A 19,553-nucleotide genomic window follows, 5' to 3' on the forward strand; every position below is an offset into this window, starting at 1 on the left:
AGTATCCATATCATTGCTAATGTAACGAGAAAACTTGTCTTCTTAAATGCTTGCCCTCTTGTCCATGGGAATCAATGCAATAGGGTTTGGTTGCCAATTCCAGGAAGAACTGACACCCATCGTGGTATGTTAAGCTTGTGCATGTCAAAGTTGTTGGATGAGAATGCAAGTGGTTCAACTCAGTTTGGGTCTGCGTGGATTTAAGTCAGGGTCGCATGTTACTTTCCAAGAACAAAACCTGCATTTTTTTTTTTGAACTGATTTTGCTTGAGTGAATTTGGTCCGCTGACATCTTTTAGGTTTGGCATTGGATAGAATGATGATGTGGTTAATAGCCATATATTACTTTGGTCGCCACATTATTGCTACTTTAAGCATCTCCATGGGGGACATGAGAAGAGGAGAGGGGAAGAAGGACACCTAACTATCAAGTAGCAAATATACAAGGCACCATAGCAATTTCCAACTTGTACACTTATTTTATGTCTTGCTCTATAAGAAATAAACTAACCACTAGATTGAAGTGTGATTATATTTACCAACCCATGTAAGCAATAAGAAATTTAAAGAAGGCAATCACATATGGTTGGCTAGGGCTGGAAATGATATTTATGATCTACTAAGCCAATCTAATAGAAAATTATCTAGATGAAATTCTAAAACCAGAACTAAAAGGATTATGGTGTCAAATTTGAATATGGATGATATTCAAAATCAATAATGATAATAATGTTACATATAGTGGAAATGCATTTACTAGTATTAATTTTTAACAGATATTTTGCATACCTCAAAATTTTCGCTTAATACCATATCATGTTGAGTTGTTATGGTTTTTCTCTTTTCTTTGTATACAAATTGTTAGGTTAAAATAATCAAGATTTCGAGTTCGCATGAGAAGCTATTGTCATATTAAGTGAAAATTACTTGTTATATAAATAAATAACTGATGTTTCAAATATGAATATCATATTTCTTTGCTCAACTCTTTCATCACGTAGAGTCATTAAAAGCAAATATGCTGCAGCAATTTAGGCCTTTAATCATTCAAAATTAACTTGAACCTGATAAAAAAAATAAATTACGACGCTAAGCTAACAATCTTATCAACCTCATGTCCAAATTTTGCTTGGATTTAATCTAAATTAGTGACTTTATTTGTTTATTTAGTAGTAAAAAAAATATGTAGATGGGTCACACAGGCTAGCCTTCTATCCAAACTAATTCAATATTTCATATTTTACCAAATATTTTTATTTATTTTAATATTGTATCTAAATTTTGGAGCTTCCTCTTTTGTCTCCATGAGTCAGCATACTTGGAAAGAGGATGAAATGGTACCCCCCCCCCCAAAAAAAAAAAAAAAAAAAACAAAATAAGTGAGTGCAGTGGTTTGCTACATTTTTTTTCGTTTTGTATCAGTATTTTCAATCATATGTTCTGATAATTAAAATTATTATTCTTTAAAGAAGCTCAAATTTTGTGATATGTTTAATATATAACTGTTGATATTTTTGAAGAAACTGAAAACTCAAAATTCTCTCCAATCAATTCTAATCAAATCCATATTGGATAGAAGAAAAGTTGAGAAGGGATTTATATTAAAAACCCTGCTTTTGGGCTTTGTCAAAAGTTTAGTGATTTTAGGCCAAATTAGACATGTGCATGCATATGTTTTATTTGTTTTCTTTTTAATAATTATTACTAATTTTTTTATTTATTTGTGGCTAAATACTCTCTCTTAACGTTCTTTAATGTTAATCGTCCGACTAACATTTTGCCTGCTGCTTTTCTACTAATTAAATCAGTTATTACGTATTTAATATTTTTTAATGTTAGATTAGCTTAAATGGTGAGTTCTTGAGCCTATAAATTGAGCCCTTGGTAGGAGGCTTGAGTGTACAATAAAAAGCCCTTACCTCTCTTATTCTAATCATTTCTTTGATCTTCTTCTTCTCTCCTAAACCCTCTTCTTCTAAGCTCTACTTGATGTATTTCTTATTGTTTAATATTAATCATCCGACTAACGTTTGCCCACTATTTTTTTATCCATTAAACTAATCATTATGTGTTTAATATTTTTTAACATTGGACTAGCTCGAATGGTTAGTTCTTAGGCCTATAAATTAAGCCCTTAGTAGGGATTTTGAGTATGTAAGAAAAATCTCAATTCTCTCCTATTCTAATCTCTTCTTTGATCTTCTTTTTCTCTCCTAAACCCTTTTCTTCTAAGCTTTTCTTGATCTATTTCTTTGTTCTTTCATCTGTTAGGTTGAAGCTCTGTCATCCTTTTCACGATTATGCCCAGAAAGGAGGTTTCTGGTTGTATCTTGGGGTCTTTTTGTTTTTAATCCCATTCAAGGATCGAAAATTATTTTAGAATAGTGCATTATACCCTCTCGATCTATAAGTTTTTAATTAATTTTAATATTAATTTGATAATTAATTTTAATTATTAGTTCAATTGGATTGCAATCGGCTCTCATGGGAAACAAATCTACATTATGTATTCCCAATAATATAAGGCGATTACCTATTTCGATTGTGATCTAATTACTAACAACATATCAAATATCATAGCATAATATTTATTTCATTTTTGGATAGTTAGTTCTAGTAACTATAGTATTTATTTTTAAAATATTCTGTATATTAGTCTATTTAAATTTATTTTTTCTTAAAAAAATAAAAAAAACCTTAAATTTCTATTTATAGAACATAACATTAGTCCTGAATTAAATTTATTATTTTCTATTAAAAAGTCAGCAAAAAAATCAATGATAAAAAAAATCTTTACAAATAGATCAGTGATGTGAAATCATTAAAAGAACTTAATGTATTCTTTGTGCAGCTCTTCTCTCTCTTAATCTTGCTCTTTAGTTCTCTTTCGATACATTCCCATGGGTTTCGAGGACTTATCTAGTCTCAAACCTGATAGATTCAATGGGAAAGAATTTCTTAGGTGGCAAAAATAGTTAGAAGCCTAATTAATATCTCTATGTTTGTTATCTGCTCTAGAAAAATCATTTCCTTTCAAATCATTTTCTTCTATAACAAATTCTAAATTTTCTGAAGAACTAGAGTATCATAGTAGGTTTAAAATACTTAGTTGCCTGTTAGATAAATTATATGAAACATATCGGAAATATAAAATCTTGAAAGAACTTTGGCAAGCTCTAGAAGAAACCTATACCCGAGATAATGAGGGGGATATAAGATTCACCGTTTCATACTTCCACCATTTTAAAATGATGGACAACATATCCATCAATGATCAGATTCATCAGTTTCAAAACATCGTTCAAGAGATCTATAGAGAGGGATCTACTCTTAATGACACTTATCATGTATCATGTTTGATAGATAAACTTATATTCTATTGGTTTCAATTTGTCTGTGACCTTAGAAGATTCCTATCTTCTCTCACTCTTAGGTCCGTTCATCAATCCATTAGGATAGAAGATCAATTCAGACTTAGAGAAATTTAGAAAACTCAAGAAAACCAGTTTAAAGTCAATGACAATATCATTGAATTTGAAAATTCAAATCCGAATCTTAAAGGTCAAAACTTTAGAGGTCAAAATCTAAATTTTAAAGCTAAAGGCATGAACTTTAAAGAAAAAGATAAATCTAGGTACCAACATCAAAAGTCTAGATCCAACAATCAAGTCCAAAGACCTAAGGAACAAGATAGCGAGAGGTTCTGCTTCATCTGTGGTCGAGCCAATTATCCTGCACCTCAGTTTTTCTATAGAAAAAAGCAGAAGGTTATTTATAAAAAGAAAAATATGAAGAATCAACACCAACCTAAACTTCAGGTTAATATGGTCAAAGAAAAATCATCTTCTTTTAGGTTGATTTCTTTTACTCCTGTCAATTTAATCTATTTAAATTCAAAATAGTGGTTAGATACTAGAGCCAACATCCATGTCTGTATTGATAGATCTTGGTTTTCCTCATACTAGGGATCGAGTGGAGGATGTACGACCATGGATGATGGAACAACTGTCAAAGTACTAGAGAGAGGAACTATTAATTTGAAATTTACTTCATGAAAGATATTATCTCTTTGAAATGTATCGCATGTAGCCATTATAAAAAAAAAATTGTTAAATGATTCTCTACTTATGCAGTTAGGTTCTAAAGTTGTCTTAAAGTCTATTAAAGTTGTAATTTCTAGAGAAGATGTATTTATCGAAAAGGGACTATTCAAGTTGAATGTAATTTATCCTCTCAAAATTAATAAAAATTCAGTTAATTTTTCTACACCTCTTGTGTTAAATTCTAAATATTGTGAAACTTGATATGGAAGATTGGGTCATATCAATTTTAGATAAATTAAGAAAATATCCAAATCTTAATCTGATTCCAAAATTCAACGTTGAATACAATTTTGAGTGTAATATTTATGTTCAATCTAAATAACCTAAAAGATTTTTCAAGCTTATAATTTTTAGAGATACTTAAATTCTTAAACTTATTCATAGTAATATCTGTAATTTCAATAAAAAATCAATCCATGGAGGTAGTTACTATTTTATAACTTTTATTGATGACTTCTTTAAATTTTGTTATACCAATCTTTTGAAGATTAATAACGAAACTCTTAACAAATTTAAGATTTACAAAGAAAAATTAATTTGAAAAAAAATTAAATTTCTAAGATCTAATTGAAAAGATGAATATACTTCAAATGAATTGATCTTATTCTACAAGAAAATAAGATAATTCATGAAATTACTGTTCACCTCAACAAATAGTGTGATTGAGCGAAAGAATCGAACCCTACTAAATATGATAAATCTCATGATTATAAATTCTGATGTACCTCAAAACTTATGGGAAGAGACTTTTTTATTAGCTTGCTCTATCTTAAATAGAGTTTTATCTAAAAATAGAGAGAAAATACATTATGAACTATGAAAAAAGACATCCATCTAGATTTAGTTACTCGTGTTTGGAGGTGTTTGGTTAAAATTGAAATTTTTAGATCACAGAGAGTTGAAATAGAATCTAAAACTGTTAATGCTATTTTTGTTGGCTACTCTTTTAATAGTAACACCTATAAATTTTTTATTGTCAATTCTAAAATCTCTACAATATCATCATTGAATCTAAATATACAATATTTTTTTAAAATATTTTTTTTAAAAATCAAATTTTTAGATCACCCATTGATCATTCATCTTTTTCAAATTTATCATCATCATCTATTCCTACTTCAATAGAATTAACTTCTGTACTCAAGCTTAAAAGAAGCAAGAAAGCTCAAGTTAAAAAATACTTTAGTTAAAGCTTTTTTTTTTACACTTTCTTGATAAAAGATACTCTACTTTTTGTCAAAAGGTCATGAATTCGCGTGATGCTCCATTCTAATAGAAGATAATAAACAATAAAATTAAATCCATCATTGGAAATAATATTTAGATTCTCACTGATTTATCTCCTGAAAATAAACCTTTAAGATAGGAGTAGATCTTCCAAAAAAAAAAAAAAAAAAAAAATGATGTTGGAGCTTCCTGTCCTTCACTGTTTTGACAAGAAAAACCACTTTGTAAATGCTCCACATCACTATCATAAAACATCAGCCATTTTGACATATGGTTTCCTGGCAGGTGACAGCACCACGAACAGGTACATAAAAGACTCCATCCACATGATTAGAACATTAAGATTTTTTCTCACAATTCATTATGAGAAGGAGACCATCAGGATAAACTGAGGGAGCAAAAAGGGCACATACAGCCATGTAAAACTTGAATTATCTCACTTCTTTTTCATTAACTAACGGGAAACACCGCTCATACAGTGTATGTGGTTTGTTTTCCCCTTTTATTGAAAAATTTACTGCAACTTGATTCGTTTGCAGCATCTCTAATCCTTGGAGGTTATAAAGAGCAATCCCAGACCACCGATAAGCAAGTACTGCAAGGAAGACAAATAGAAAACAACATCAGCCAATCAAACAAATAACTGCTTTTATGATATGCCTTAAAATGCAGTAGCTCGTATCTACACTTATTTATATTTATTAGAAACAAAATGTTGAGGTAGGTGGAACATCAACAAGGTGCGCAGATACTGGGATACCTATATATGCTTTAAATTTAATAGGGTATCAATACTATTCAAACTTTTTAATACATATCAAGATACAAAGCATGTGTTTGTAGGATCCGTGATTTCTTCCAGCAAATTTAAAAAATATATATATCTATAATGTTTTCAAGCAAATAAGTAATGCATTGCAAAAATACAAAAGAATAAAGAAAAGCTACTAAGATGTCTTTCAGATAGACAATATGAAACTAATATATAACTATTTTAAAACCACCAAGCATTAGAAAGATTAAAAAGATTAATTTAAATATGCTGATCACTGTGTCCATACCTTAGTTACAAGAAGTGGGTGTGAGAATGGGGGTACCTAGAGGCAGCTTTGATAAAATTTTTTTGACAAAAAAATTTTAAGCAGGCATGGGATGAATTTCCAAGGAGATTCCAATGTCGATGTGCACCCTAAATGGAAGTTCTCTGCAACTAAGGTCCATATTTTCTGTATCTAGATATAGGGGTTTTGGAATCCACACATCAATATCCATCCAATTCTGGATATTGTCAGATAAACTAAATCCTAGAAATGGCCTAGTAAAAGAGACAATCAAAAACAAGTAGAGCTAAAGGCAATAGATTGTTGCACTGAATGATGTGCACCTACTCACGTTTCTAAGTGCGCAAGTCCTTAACTCACAGCTATGATGCTTCCATGTTGCATACAAATGACAACGCATCAAAACTTTAAAATACGATATGCGGCTGTGATGAGGATGTTGAATGCGAAATAAAGGAAGGATGGTGTAGATAGACAAAAATGCATCTTACTGGTAGGCTTGGTACAGGAATCACATGGTAGAAATTGAGAGTGAAAGAGGGTAGTGAAAATACACGTCATTTTAACTCAAATGTTTTGGCTCGCTAATGTTTAGGAGAAGTTAGAATATTATTCATGCTAATTAAAAACAGAAGCATCATCTACTAGAAGGGAATAAAAAAAAACAGAAGATCATCTGCAAGTGGATCTACAGGTGCAAGGAATTCAAAATTGGCATTATTATTTATTTTATTCTTGTAACTATGTGTCACCATTCTCAAGACAACATACCTTGAGGATCGGTTTTTCAGTCATAATAATGGTCACCCAGCCCACATATGGGAAAAGCCTGTCAAGATCAGGAAATCAAGGTTAGATAAGAGATGTTGCAGGTTAAAAGCAAAGTGGCCATCCCGATAAAAGACACAAATTTAAGGTTGAAGACACTCATTCTCACCCTACAGCTCGGCCCATGATGTGATGCTGCTGAAGCCAGAGCTGTCCTTGAGCGTAAAGAGGTCTGTCATCTATGAAGTTATTATCACCTGAAAGTTACACCAGTCATCAGTATTCACCATCCTACATTTTGAACAGGACCCATTAACAACAGCTACGAACCAAAGAAACTAATTGCACCAGTAGTAAAGGGTATGCAGGAGAAACTAATATAATACATAACATCTATACTTCAACTTCTTCCACTTTTTGCATTTAAAATTCTCTAAGGAAATGTAAATATTTCCCATTTATTGCTATTTTGCTACAGACTAGATAATTATTTTAACAGATGTAAAATCACTTTCAAAATTTTAATAGACTTGCACACCATCTAAGAAATAATTTTACTGAGTTATCATGTAGGTTATCTCCAGCTAAGCATAACCAATCTCCATGGATTAGCATTTTCAAGAAAACTAGAGGTATTGCATAGGATTAGCATTTTCCATCTTGAAAATGCTAATCCATTGAGCTTGGCTATATGATTAGTTGCTAGAAACAGATAAATCTGGTATTTTGTACCTTTTGTTAGAATATTAACCTCTCCTGTGTCCTGTTGCTCATGGACCTATGTACAGAATCAAAGAAAATAGATCAGAGATTGAAAACGAAAATGAAATAATATCAGTTCCTATTCAAACACTAGAGCATCTATAAAGACCTATTCTACTTCAGGTCTCCCATGTGAATAACCAGGTAACTTTATCAACATATTTCTCTGACTAATATCTACGTAAAGCATGGATGAGTCCAAAGGACTGGCCCTACTAAATTGCAAGATGGATATGGGGAAGCCTACGATAGGCCAGGTGATCATTATGTATGCGAAGAAAAGCTTTTACTTTTTTATGACTTGCCTACTATGTGTGTCAAAGGCAAATTCAACACTAGATAGCAAAACCCTTGCTAAGAAAACAATTTCTAGCTAGATGAGTGGGACCCTTTAAATCCCTATTTATTCATTTTGTGTCCCCTAATTATTTCAATTAATATTGAAACTGTACCATACAGGTGGGATGAGTACCCAAGAAAATATGTATCTTTAACTTGTTATATTGTAAGTCCAACATATTGCTGTTGCATGTTACAACCATAAACAGCTCATTAGTCACAAATTGGATCTCCAATGATACATTACCACATTGAAGCATGGTAGATCACTTAACATACAAGCCCCCCCCCCCGCCCCCCAACCCCCCGCCACCCCACAAAAAAAAAGGACTTTTGGCACAAATTTAAAAAGTGAAAGACTAAATTAGGGAAAATAGCTGACCTTGATTACACGATGAACAATTGGAATATCACGTCCCTGAAATAAGTATATATTAGAATTTATTAGATCAACATGAGTGAAGTCACAGAATAGACAAGCATCCACAAAAACTGCAACCTTAACTTGTCAAATGCAGATTGCTCTACGAATTTAGGTGAGACTTGAAGTAAATCAATATAAAGGGTATAACATATAAATTGATGTCCTATGCTACTCAATGATCTACAATGCTCAAGTGCTGGCATACAAAATTTAATATTTCAGGAACTTGATAATTATGTGTCAAGTGATTACTCCATGAATGGTCTCAATGACAAGATAAAAAATTGTTTTCTCCAAAAAAAACTATTGTTGGGAACTATTCAACCTACTCAAGTCACATTCTGTGTTTCAACATATGCAGAATAACACAAAAGGCAAAGATTATTGACTTAGAATAAATGTTCAGACTATATGGCACAGCCCACTCAGTGATGCCGTGTGACCTTTTTACCATATGAAATGAGTTGGCATTTAGCAATGTGAGTGCAACGTAGTGCAAACAGCAAACTTCAGAACCAATGATGAAAAAAAATGTACAGGACCTTTAATCTAAGAATCTATGATTTAAAGAGGGAGTTTGAGGAGGGGTGGGGGGGAGCAACCCACACCCATTTCCACAGGTCTTAAAATGACTTTCACATCTATTGTCCATTTTAAAGCTTCCAGCATGTCTCTCATACATTATTCAGCACATCAATTTGTAGGTTTTTAATAAAAAGCATTCCAGCACAAACATTTCTTTCAATGGTCGATGTCTTGGTTCTTCATTAACAAATTTAAATGCTTTCCACCATGATTTATCAAGGAGAACTCCAGAAGATGCAAATATATCATGAAAATACCTCATTAAAGCTCCCTCAAACCTTCCAGCTTTCCATTAATGAAAAATATCTTACTATGCTACATGCATTGATAAACTTACATTTGTCAGATACATCTCAAAGATTTCATTTTGTCTTTGGCTTCCATATCCCTTTATATGCCTGGCCCTTTCTCAAAGCAGTTGCAGAGATTTAGGAAGTTGTGTTGAAGAAAAAATAATGATGAAAGCATATAGTGGGAGGTAGGGTGAAATGCACGTCCAACTATGAAAATGTTGGTTGTCAATCACAAGATTGTCATTCTGGGTGATGGACATAGACAGGCAATTATCTAGAAAATCGATATTAGTTAAAGGTTAAGGCTCTAAAAATGAAATTGAAACTGTAAGTTGTCCATGATTTCTTGAAATTGTTTGGTTAACCTTAAAGCTAAAGTAATGTTATTGGGAGGGAATGAAGATTACATAGATTGCCATCTATGAAACCCTTGCTTGTTAAAACTATATAGCTACATTTCATAAGAGTCTACTGGCTTCAGGGAGGACATGATAGATTGTTAGGGGGCTCAAGCTCAACATTTCAAATGGTGGAGACGCAAGGCAAAACAGTCACTATCAACAAGGCAAACCATAAGGACTAAGCTTTCTGATGATTTCCTTTTGTTAAAAAAATGTTCATAAATATAAAAGAAGATCATATAAATAACACAGATATGAATTTGCATTTCTGTTGTACATCCTACTAAATTCTGGAAGATGAGGCTCTGACATTGCAGATTCCATGCATGCACAGATTTTTGGAGCAAGAAGAAGAGCATACTTTTCCCTTTATTCAAGACCAATGTTATTTAAAAAAAAAAAAGAGCCAAATGTGTATGGCTACAAATCCTTCCTTGTCAAAGTTTGACAATTGATCTATGAACAACATGGAAAAATAAAATCTAGACTATTTTGTTCCACTTCAAATGCTCTAGAAACATCTAAAGCCTGTTGGATGTGCATCCCAGAGAAGACTCAGAAAAGGTGAAAGACATATATTCTACATAAGCCTCTATGAACTGTACTTTTCTTTTCATATGTCATTTGTCGTGAACCTCAAACCCATATATATTAAGCATCTCAGTTTGCAAGTAGGCCTTCTCAAACAATGTAAGTGATTCTTATCAATTTCTAGGGTCAATACTTTCCTCCTTCAATTTTAATTGCACTACAGTTTTGCTCCTCATGTGACCATGGATATACAAACCAAAGGTCAACAGACAACAATAAAATAAAACCATCAATTTTTTTTGAAATAAATCAACATCCAACTATATCAACATCTTCCTCTAACATTCTCGCTCACAAGACAGAAGTCATATTAGATAAGTCACATAGCTCTGATGTAATTTGCAAATACTATATAGCACAAACCCCAATATTATAAATCCATGCACTGACTATTTTGTAACCTTGACCAATAAGGTTTATCCTCCACAAGAGTAGGATATACAAATCAATTTGAGATCCACTGAAGGATGATAACGTTTATCAATGTTTATCATAACCAATCATCCACCTACCATCATCCTGCCAAACTGGTTCAAATGCACACGCGTGCGTGCACAGACACATACACACACACACACGCATAAGCTCATGCAACACACAAGCACACATATATGCTACAGTGTGCCTGAATTGCTTGCTTAATCACACCAAAGTCTAACTCTCCTATTACATTATTATGTAAATAACACCAAAAATGAAATCCCAATAATTGACAATGCAGATTCTCAATTATGCTTTACAAATTATTGGAGGTGTACCAGCAAAGGTGTAGTCATATTCCAAATATTTCATAAAAGGAGTGGGGATTAAACAAAGCAAAGTGGTAGGAAAAGTAGAATCAACTCATCATTTCACGAACATTCTCGTTAAGGACATGAAACAAAAGTGTACAAGTCAATGCCTGTAACATCACCTAATTTTGGATTTCAGGAAATTCACTATGCTGCAGGATAGGCCCTTGGATATGAATGGATGTAAATTAGGATGAGGGAAGGAGACTGAGGGTAATTGGCTTGTTTATCTTGTTACAGAAGATTAACCAAGAAATTTGCAGCCCCATTATGAAGTAATAGCCAAAATCACTACAGAAACATGTGAAAGAAACAGATTTGAAATCTCAAGCTGTAATTAGTATACAACAATAGATGGAGAAAAAAAATAAAACTCATCAAATGTGGGAAGAGCAGAAGTAACTTCACCAAGTTTCAAATAAAGCATCTTCCAATATACAGGGAATGTAGTTCTATACAGGTTAAAGGCTCGTGAATGACTTAACAAAATAGGTATGTTCTTTCACCATAACTAGTAAAAAAACAACACTTACATCAACATGAAACACAACTATCTCTCCAGCACGAATAGGATCCTTACTCATTTGCAAAAATAGAATATCACCCTGCAACAATAGTAAATAGCAAATAGTTATTCTATTAATGATAAAGATGTGACAGATCCATGACATATTTACACTCCAAAAGATACAAACTGTAATCTGCAGTACGTCATAAAAATTAATCTTGCCAACTTTCAAGAGTTTGAATTAATTAAATAAGCTTGCTCTAAAATGTGGCAGTTTTCGCACTTCACTTCTAATAGAAAAAATTGGCAGTAGCATTTGTTTTGCACTATTAAGAAACAACCTTTTAGAGGTTTGGAGGTTGATAAGCTTATAACACGAGTTAAAGAACACCATTGCATATACCAGCCATTAAGATGTAATGTAGCTGGTAATGAATAATGCAGAATGAAATTACTTTGTGAAAAGCCAATAATAAGTTATCTTTTCACCATAGCATATGACCTCATTTTCATTTCTTAAGATACTTGATTAGTAAAACTAAACTTTAAGAATCAGCAAGCATGAAAGTTTCTTGTCATTTAAACCCTATCATGCAAACGAATAGACATAGGAAGGAAAACATCTATAACAGATTACATCAAGGTGGATGTTGTGCTCTGATACAACTTGTTGGAGTAGGAAGAAAGAAGAAAGAGAGAAAAATATACCATAAATAAATCAATATAACGTGGATTGGCCTCAAGCCTATCTTCACAGGACGTGCAAACTTCACTATGAGAAAAAGAAAATCAAACAAATACAAAAGGAACTCACCACTCAACCTTTGCACAAAGATCTCTCAACAAGAAGCCCCAAAGTCCTCATAAAAATTCTCTGAAACCTTTCTTGAAGCCTATTTGCACAATAAGGATGTCACCAGCTATCCAACGCAATAAACGGCTCGTCAATCGAAATTATATAGCCTCCAAAAATCCTAAAATAGTATTTCACTAGGATACTTGACTCAAATCAAATCCTAGAACCCTTCTAGATCGTTCGATTATGACTGGCTCGAACTAGAGCTAGCCAATCGCGCAATCAGGCCCCCTTAACTCCTGTTCAAACCCGAAAGCAATCCGGGCCGTTTGATCGCGACCGGTGGCTCTCTGGGCTATCGGATCGTGCACTGGTCCATGCACGGCCTGTGAGCTGCGACAAAGCATGGTCCACTGTGGACCATGAAGGATAAATGGGCTGGACGCCCGCGCTGGGTCGGAGCCATGTGCTGGGTTACGCTCCCACATGCCCGCACTGGGCCACATGCCAGCAGTCGGCCCGTGCGTGCCCACATGCGCCTATGCTGGCCTATGCAGCCGTCGGCCTGCACTAGCTCGTGCAGCCGCCGGCCTACGCTGGCTCGTGGGGCCCTCCGACAGCCTGTGCACTGTACCAGCTCCTCTTAAACTTTTTTTGCACATATCTTCACCGTCTGGACTCCGTTTGGACTAATCTTAAGCTCGTTGAATTTCGTTTTTCATCTTGAACCTCGTTTTGGGCTTATTATGGACCGAATCTCAAAGTGTTTTCCTCAACAATCTCTATCTCAACTCTATGTTTGGCCTCCATCTGCCTTTGAGAGTTGTGATCCGTCTCGCCTCCACACCTTGGGACACGCCTGCTGTCTCATGGATGGACAAACGTGGGAGTCAAGCCAGACCACTCAATCCCACCTTCGTCATTGGCTGTGTCCACTCTGACCAAAGATCTGTTCGGAAAAGTTTCCTGCAGCAATAGAAACTTTACTCTGCAATGTCGCCTCTCATCCTTCCGAGTCTCGCATTTTGTGCCTGATCCATCACCTGGAGCTCCACCTCGCACTGGACTCCCTTTGACTCCTGAAGCTCCACCTCGCATTGGACTCCCTGCCAAGTAATAATGTCCTCTCGTCCTCTTCTTTTCCTTTAATATCACTCTGTCGCTGCGCAAAATCTTCAGGATTTCATCATCAGCTACCCACCTGTAGCCGTTTGAATCCAGTCTGCTCGGTGAGATAAGATTCCATCTGAAATTGGATATGTATCGGACCTCCCCCAATCTTCTCACTGCACCATCATGTGTTCTCCAACTGATCGTCCTGATGTCTCTGATCATACAGCTCGATCTATCTGATAGATGAACAGTGCTCTCACTGCTCTCCAAGAAATCAAATGGCTCCTCTCTGCAACATACATGATGGGTGCATGCAGAATCTAAAATGCACTGCTGGAAAGAAGTAGATACTTTATCAGATATTACTAAGACATCATCCTCTGACTCACTACTGACCGTCACTGCAGTAGCCCTCGTCCGATTTTTGAGTTGTGGACAATCTCTGACACGATATTCTAACTCATCACACCGATAGCATCTGATCTTGCTGGGGTCCCTTGTGTTGGCTTGGATCGTCCTCCTCGCGATCCTCTGCCGCTTCGTCTGCTGCCATCTGCTCCTCCAAAAATCGCCAAAGCTGAGCTGCCGCCATCTGAGTTTGAAGCTGAATTCTTCCTCCTGAGAATCTCATTTTGGAGAATCACCGCATTGATCTCGTCCATCTTGATAGTGCTCTTTTCCACTAGAAAAGCAGTCACCAAGGACTCATACAAAGGAGGAAGTGATACTAGAAAGACCAACGCACTGATTTTCTCCTCAACTTTCTCACCTACATTGAGAAGATCGGTGAGAATCTTTTAGAAGTGACTGAGATGCTCCTGCACGCTCTGTCTCTCGTCCATTTGCAGTTGGTAGAACTGCCTCCAGAGGAAGTGTTGGTGAGGAACTTCACCATGTACAACTCCTCGAGCTTCGACCACAACACCATCGAAAAAGTCTCATCAAGTACATGAATTACCACCTCATTCATCAGGTACAAGCGGATGATACTCACCGTCTGCATCTATAGCCGCTCCCAGATCTTCTCTTCCATGATGTCCAGCTCCTTCTTGTACAATAGAGTATCAATCAACCCATGTTGGATGAGCACGTCCTTCACCTTCGCTTGCTATAAGGAGAAATTGCTTTTTCTATCGAATCGATTGATCTCCATCTTGCTTGTGCTTATCTTCTCCATCTCCAATCTCGATCAATATCATCTCTGTCTGAATCATCTGGTACCACTTGTCGATGGTAATCAGACTCTGATACCAATTGTTGTGCTCTAATACTACTTATTGGGATAGGAAGAAAGAAGAAAGAGAGAAAAATATCATAAACAAATCAATATAACATGGATTGGCCTCAAGTCCACTTCCATGAGATGTGCAAGCTTCATTATGAGAGAAAGAAACTCAAACAAATACAAAAAGAACTCACCACTCCACTTTTGTATAAAGATCTCTTAACAAGAAGTCTCAAAATCCTTACAAAAACTATCTGAAACCTCTCTTGAAGTCTCTTTGCACGATCAGGATGTCACCAGCTATCCAACACAGCAAACGGCTCGTCAATTCGAGTTATATAGCCTCCAAAAATCCCATAACAGTGTTTCACTGTTATATCGAGCTCAAATCAAACCCTAAAACCTTTCTGGACAGTCCGATCATGATCGGCTCGAACTAGAGCCGTCCGATAGCGCAATCAGGCCCCTTAACTCTTGATCAAACCCAAAAGTGATCTGGGCTGTCTGATCATGATAGATGGCTCTTTGGACTGTCGGATCCTGCACCGATCTATGTGCGGCCTGTGAGCCACGACAGAGCGCGATCCACTGTGGACTGCGAAGGATAAATGGGCCTAGGTGCCCATGCTGGGCTGTGTGCCTGCGGTTGGCCCGCGCACGCTTGTGCTGGCCCGTGCAGCCGTCGGCCTGTGCTGGCCCGTGGGGCCCTCCGACAGCCCGTGGACTGTACCAGTTCTTTCTGAACTTCCTTCGCACATATCTTTGCCGTTTGGACTCTGCTTGAGCTGATCTTAAGCTTGTTGGATTTTGTTTTTCATCTTGAACCTCATTTTGGACTTATTGTGGATCGAATCTCGAGATATTTTTCTTAACAATGGATAATATGGAGATGCCTTCAAAAAGTATTCTGGGTATTGTATCCAATGACAAAGTCCTAGAATCACTCTAAAGCAACATTTTAAGTATAATATTTTCAAATATTTTCAAACACCATAAAGGCGCATAGAGTGCAAGGAAGTCAAATATAGAATAGTCACGCTAAGATATACAAAGATTAGTCAAGAAAGAGACAAGAAATGCTTGCTATATGGAACTCAAGCCTTGTACTAATGAATAATAAAGTCAGAGAGAAACAATTTTTCCAGACAACTCCATGAGATCTAAAAAGAAACACCTCCACTTTATGATATTTATGAGTTATGATCTTAATAACTCCAGCTTATAAGTTCGTGATCGAACTGGGTTGCAAACAGCTGCTCCAATCTTGGGCAGTCATTTCTGAACAACACATACCAGGTGTATAAAGAAGTCCACAAAAGTATCTAGCATATTACTAAGCTCATCACATATTCGTATCAGAATAAGTTAACACATTTTAGCTATACCATTCTCCATCAAACCTCATTACTTAGTAGCTGAAAACAATATAACAAAATCGAATTCTGGTTTTGGGACATGTAATTAAATCTACGATATGTTTCGAGCCGTCTCCCTTTTTAGTTTTTTGGATAGATCAGATAAATTAAACCATTTGAGCATAAATACATTTATGGGAACCAGAAAATAAAATATTTGAAAACTAAGCAGGAAGATCTGACGTGAAGTCCCGTAATGCAGTCCCAGTGCGGTTGGCCACATCAGCCGTCTCCCAATTTTTGATACTACTCACCCTCTGAAACCCCGGCTCCATGCTTCCAGATAGAACCACCACCACAGGAGATTCGCTCCCAGTAACACACATCAAGACCTTCCATATAATCAGCGCCAAAGCACCAATTGTCCCTGCCCCAAATTATCAAAAGAATTCATGATTCACCGATACCATATCAAGCAATCTTTTTGCGATCAGATTGCCATTCAACTATTGGAGATAACTAATTGCTTTCAGAGTTTCCTTCTTTTTTCGAGGGGAAATTTTTTTTTAAATGGTTTTTGGGAATCATCCAAAGAAAACGAGAACGCCGAAAGAGATTTTTTTAAGAACAAATCATGATTGATGAACAAAAAGCCACCAAAGAAAAGTTCATCAAACTCTTCGCACGGAGAGCGCATAAAAGCACATTAAAGAGAGAGAGAGAGAGAGAGAGAGAGGAGGAGGAGGAGGAGGAGGAGAAGAAGAGATCATGGGATTCATGGACAAACCGAGGGTTACGATTTGCGAGAGGAGCTGCCTGATCTGGAGAGATCGGATGGACTGCACGCTGTCCCCGATCCACCCCATGCTCTCTCTCTCTCTCTCTCTGCTTCCCCACTTTCGTTCCACTCCACCTTGCCTTCGCCTCTGTGCCCCTCTCTCTCTCTCTCTCTCTCTCTCTGATCGCCCCTTTAACGTTGTTTCGGTGTTGCAGCACAGCGTATGCTGGACCTTGGTGATTTCAGCCGTCGGATTAACTTCGGACAGGTTTGAGAATCGTGATGCATTGTCAACGGTGACTGCGGGAGGAAATCCTGCGGAAATTAATGCCGGGTCCGAGAAAGGCCGGAGTCGCAGAAAGTTCCGGACGCTTTTATTCCGCAGCGGATATAGATATTCCGCTCGGACGGATTGCCGTAATAAAGATTAAAAAAAGGAGGTCGAAGATTTACTGATAAATCCCATCCAGTATTGCCTGTTTTGTGTTTTTAGCAATAGAAGGTGAATAAAGATATGCAATTAAGAATAATATATCCTGGATGCACGTGATAGGATGTATGATGGGCTGTGATTTTTCTGTAAGATAGGATATGTTGTAGATAAGGGCTCCATCATCACAGATTTTTTTTTATATAAATATGAATCTTTTTTGATTTATAATCAATATAAAATTATTAATACCTCCATGTTATTAGAATCACAACAAAATATATATGATGAACTATAATTTTTTTAATTAAAAATATATTTATGTTATTATTAGAACCACAACAGGATATATATATATATATATATGATGGGCTGTGATTTTTTTTAATTAGAGAAATATTTATGGAGGTCTTTAACAGTGGGGGAATTTGCTACGTCAGGAGATGGCAGTATCTATACCGTCCTCTCACAATATTTCTATTCCTCAAAGAGCTCGTGTGGCATAAATCAACCCTGCTCATGTAGCTCGGTGAGAAGATCAATGGTGTCACAAAAAAATTGTTTTGGATTGTAGTAGCATGATCTCAAACCATACACCCTACATAATGTGCGCCAGATTCTTTGATGAATTTGTCAAAATTTATTTGATAATATCCAGGGGTTGTAGATTCTTCCACAAAAATAAGAAATAATTGTTACTCCATTATAGCTGACTCCTACCGAAACCATTATTACCCTCATTAATCATTATAATAGTTATAATGGCCTCGAGATTTGGTATTCAAGTATTCTAATAATCGATATTGTAATAGCCATTATAATAGTAGTACAATGAAAAATAATCAATAATTAAAATAGCAATATTATTTTTCCTAGCACCATGAACTTAATAAAGTATTATTTTTGTTTTTTTGGTTATTAAAAATATTATTTCTTCAAACCATACCATCTCGTCGGAATGAAAGCTGATGTTAAAAGAAAAGGTACAAGCGAAATAATGGCTTTTATTCGTCTCATAATGGACAATTTAGATAAAACATTTTAAGGATTATTATTCTTTTCTATTGCGACGTATGATAATATAAAAAGAGTCTATATCATTATAAGGTCGTTATAAGATGGCTGTTATCTTAAACCTTGGTAAAAGAAAACAAAAGGATCTTTACCAAAAAATTAAAAATAAAAAATAAAAGAAGGGCCCAAAGGGCAGATGGGGATCCACTGGTGGCCTTGTCTTGCATGGTTGACTCAAATCGATGCGCCACGTAAAAAGTCCGACAAACGAACTGCCTACTGGTGGTCTTTTTTCTCCAGAATCCCGAGTTCCCTGCTGAGTTGCTTAGCTGGGCAGATGCTATTGGGTAACCTGAAACTTACCCGTTTTTCTCGTCATCAAAGGAACAAACCTGTCACTGTCAGGCCCAGTCCATATTAACGTATTGTTTACGTTCTTAGTTTCAAACCTCTAGTTATATTTTTTTCTTTCTCAGCATCGTGGGATAAGTTCATGGCATGCATAAAAAAATAAATACACACACACACACAGAGAGAGAGAGAGAGAGAGAGAGAGAGAGAGAGAGAGAGAGATTTTTAATAGAGAGAGAGGATGCCTAGCCCAAGCTACCGGACTGTAAGACAACTTCACTCCGGAAAGGGAAAATGGTAGGCATTACTGCCTTTAGCATACGGAGCAACCATAGTAGGTGTCCAATTCCACACCAGCAAGCAGTTTTTGTAATTATTTGGCACAAAGAAGTAAATAACGGGCATTCACATGTATATCAAATACTCCAAAGCTTGAACTGGACTAACCACCAAAAAACTATGTATAAAAATCGAATGAAATCTGCAATGCTTTAATCCAAATATTCAACAGCTTCGGAGAGCTCTCTTGCAGGAAGATAATTTCAAAGATGATTCAGCCATTTGATGAAAGCAAAAGACTAAGCAGGATGCATGATGGCAAAAAAAAATACTATCACATGCACCACCAGACAACCAAA

The 19,553-nt window shown here is 35.8% G+C and overlaps 1 protein-coding gene across 1 annotated transcript; it reads right to left on the reverse strand.

Annotated features, from left to right (window-relative positions):
- Positions 1 to 5,532: 5,532 nt before the first annotated feature.
- LOC105059629 (uncharacterized) lies at positions 5,533 to 17,433 on the reverse strand. The gene is made up of 8 exons (XM_073249938.1): positions 17,130 to 17,433; positions 16,657 to 16,769; positions 11,879 to 11,950; positions 8,643 to 8,678; positions 7,892 to 7,937; positions 7,329 to 7,416; positions 7,163 to 7,220; positions 5,533 to 5,925 (listed from the first exon to the last, which is right to left on the reverse strand). Exons 1-8 carry the CDS (start codon positions 17,206 to 17,208, stop codon positions 5,875 to 5,877), a joined length of 543 nt encoding a protein of 180 aa, XP_073106039.1. The 5' UTR covers positions 17,209 to 17,433; the 3' UTR covers positions 5,533 to 5,874.
- Positions 17,434 to 19,553: the final 2,120 nt, after the last annotated feature.

Source organism: Elaeis guineensis, chromosome 16 (genome assembly GCF_000442705.2).
Source record: "Elaeis guineensis isolate ETL-2024a chromosome 16, EG11, whole genome shotgun sequence".
NCBI lineage: Eukaryota > Viridiplantae > Streptophyta > Magnoliopsida > Arecales > Arecaceae > Elaeis > Elaeis guineensis.

Excerpts from the sequence above, each read along its gene's own strand:
- LOC105059629 (XM_073249938.1), bottom strand. The coding sequence starts at position 17,208 with ATGGGGTGGATCGGGGACAGCGTGCAGTCCATCCGATCTCTCCAGATC. Across the intron at positions 16,770-17,129 it reads CTCGCAAATCGTAACCCTCG|GGACAATTGGTGCTTTGGCG; the intron begins GTTTGTCCATGA and ends AATTTGGGGCAG. Across the intron at positions 7,417-7,891 it reads GGTTAATATTCTAACAAAAG|GTGATAATAACTTCATAGAT; the intron begins GTACAAAATACC and ends TGTAACTTTCAG.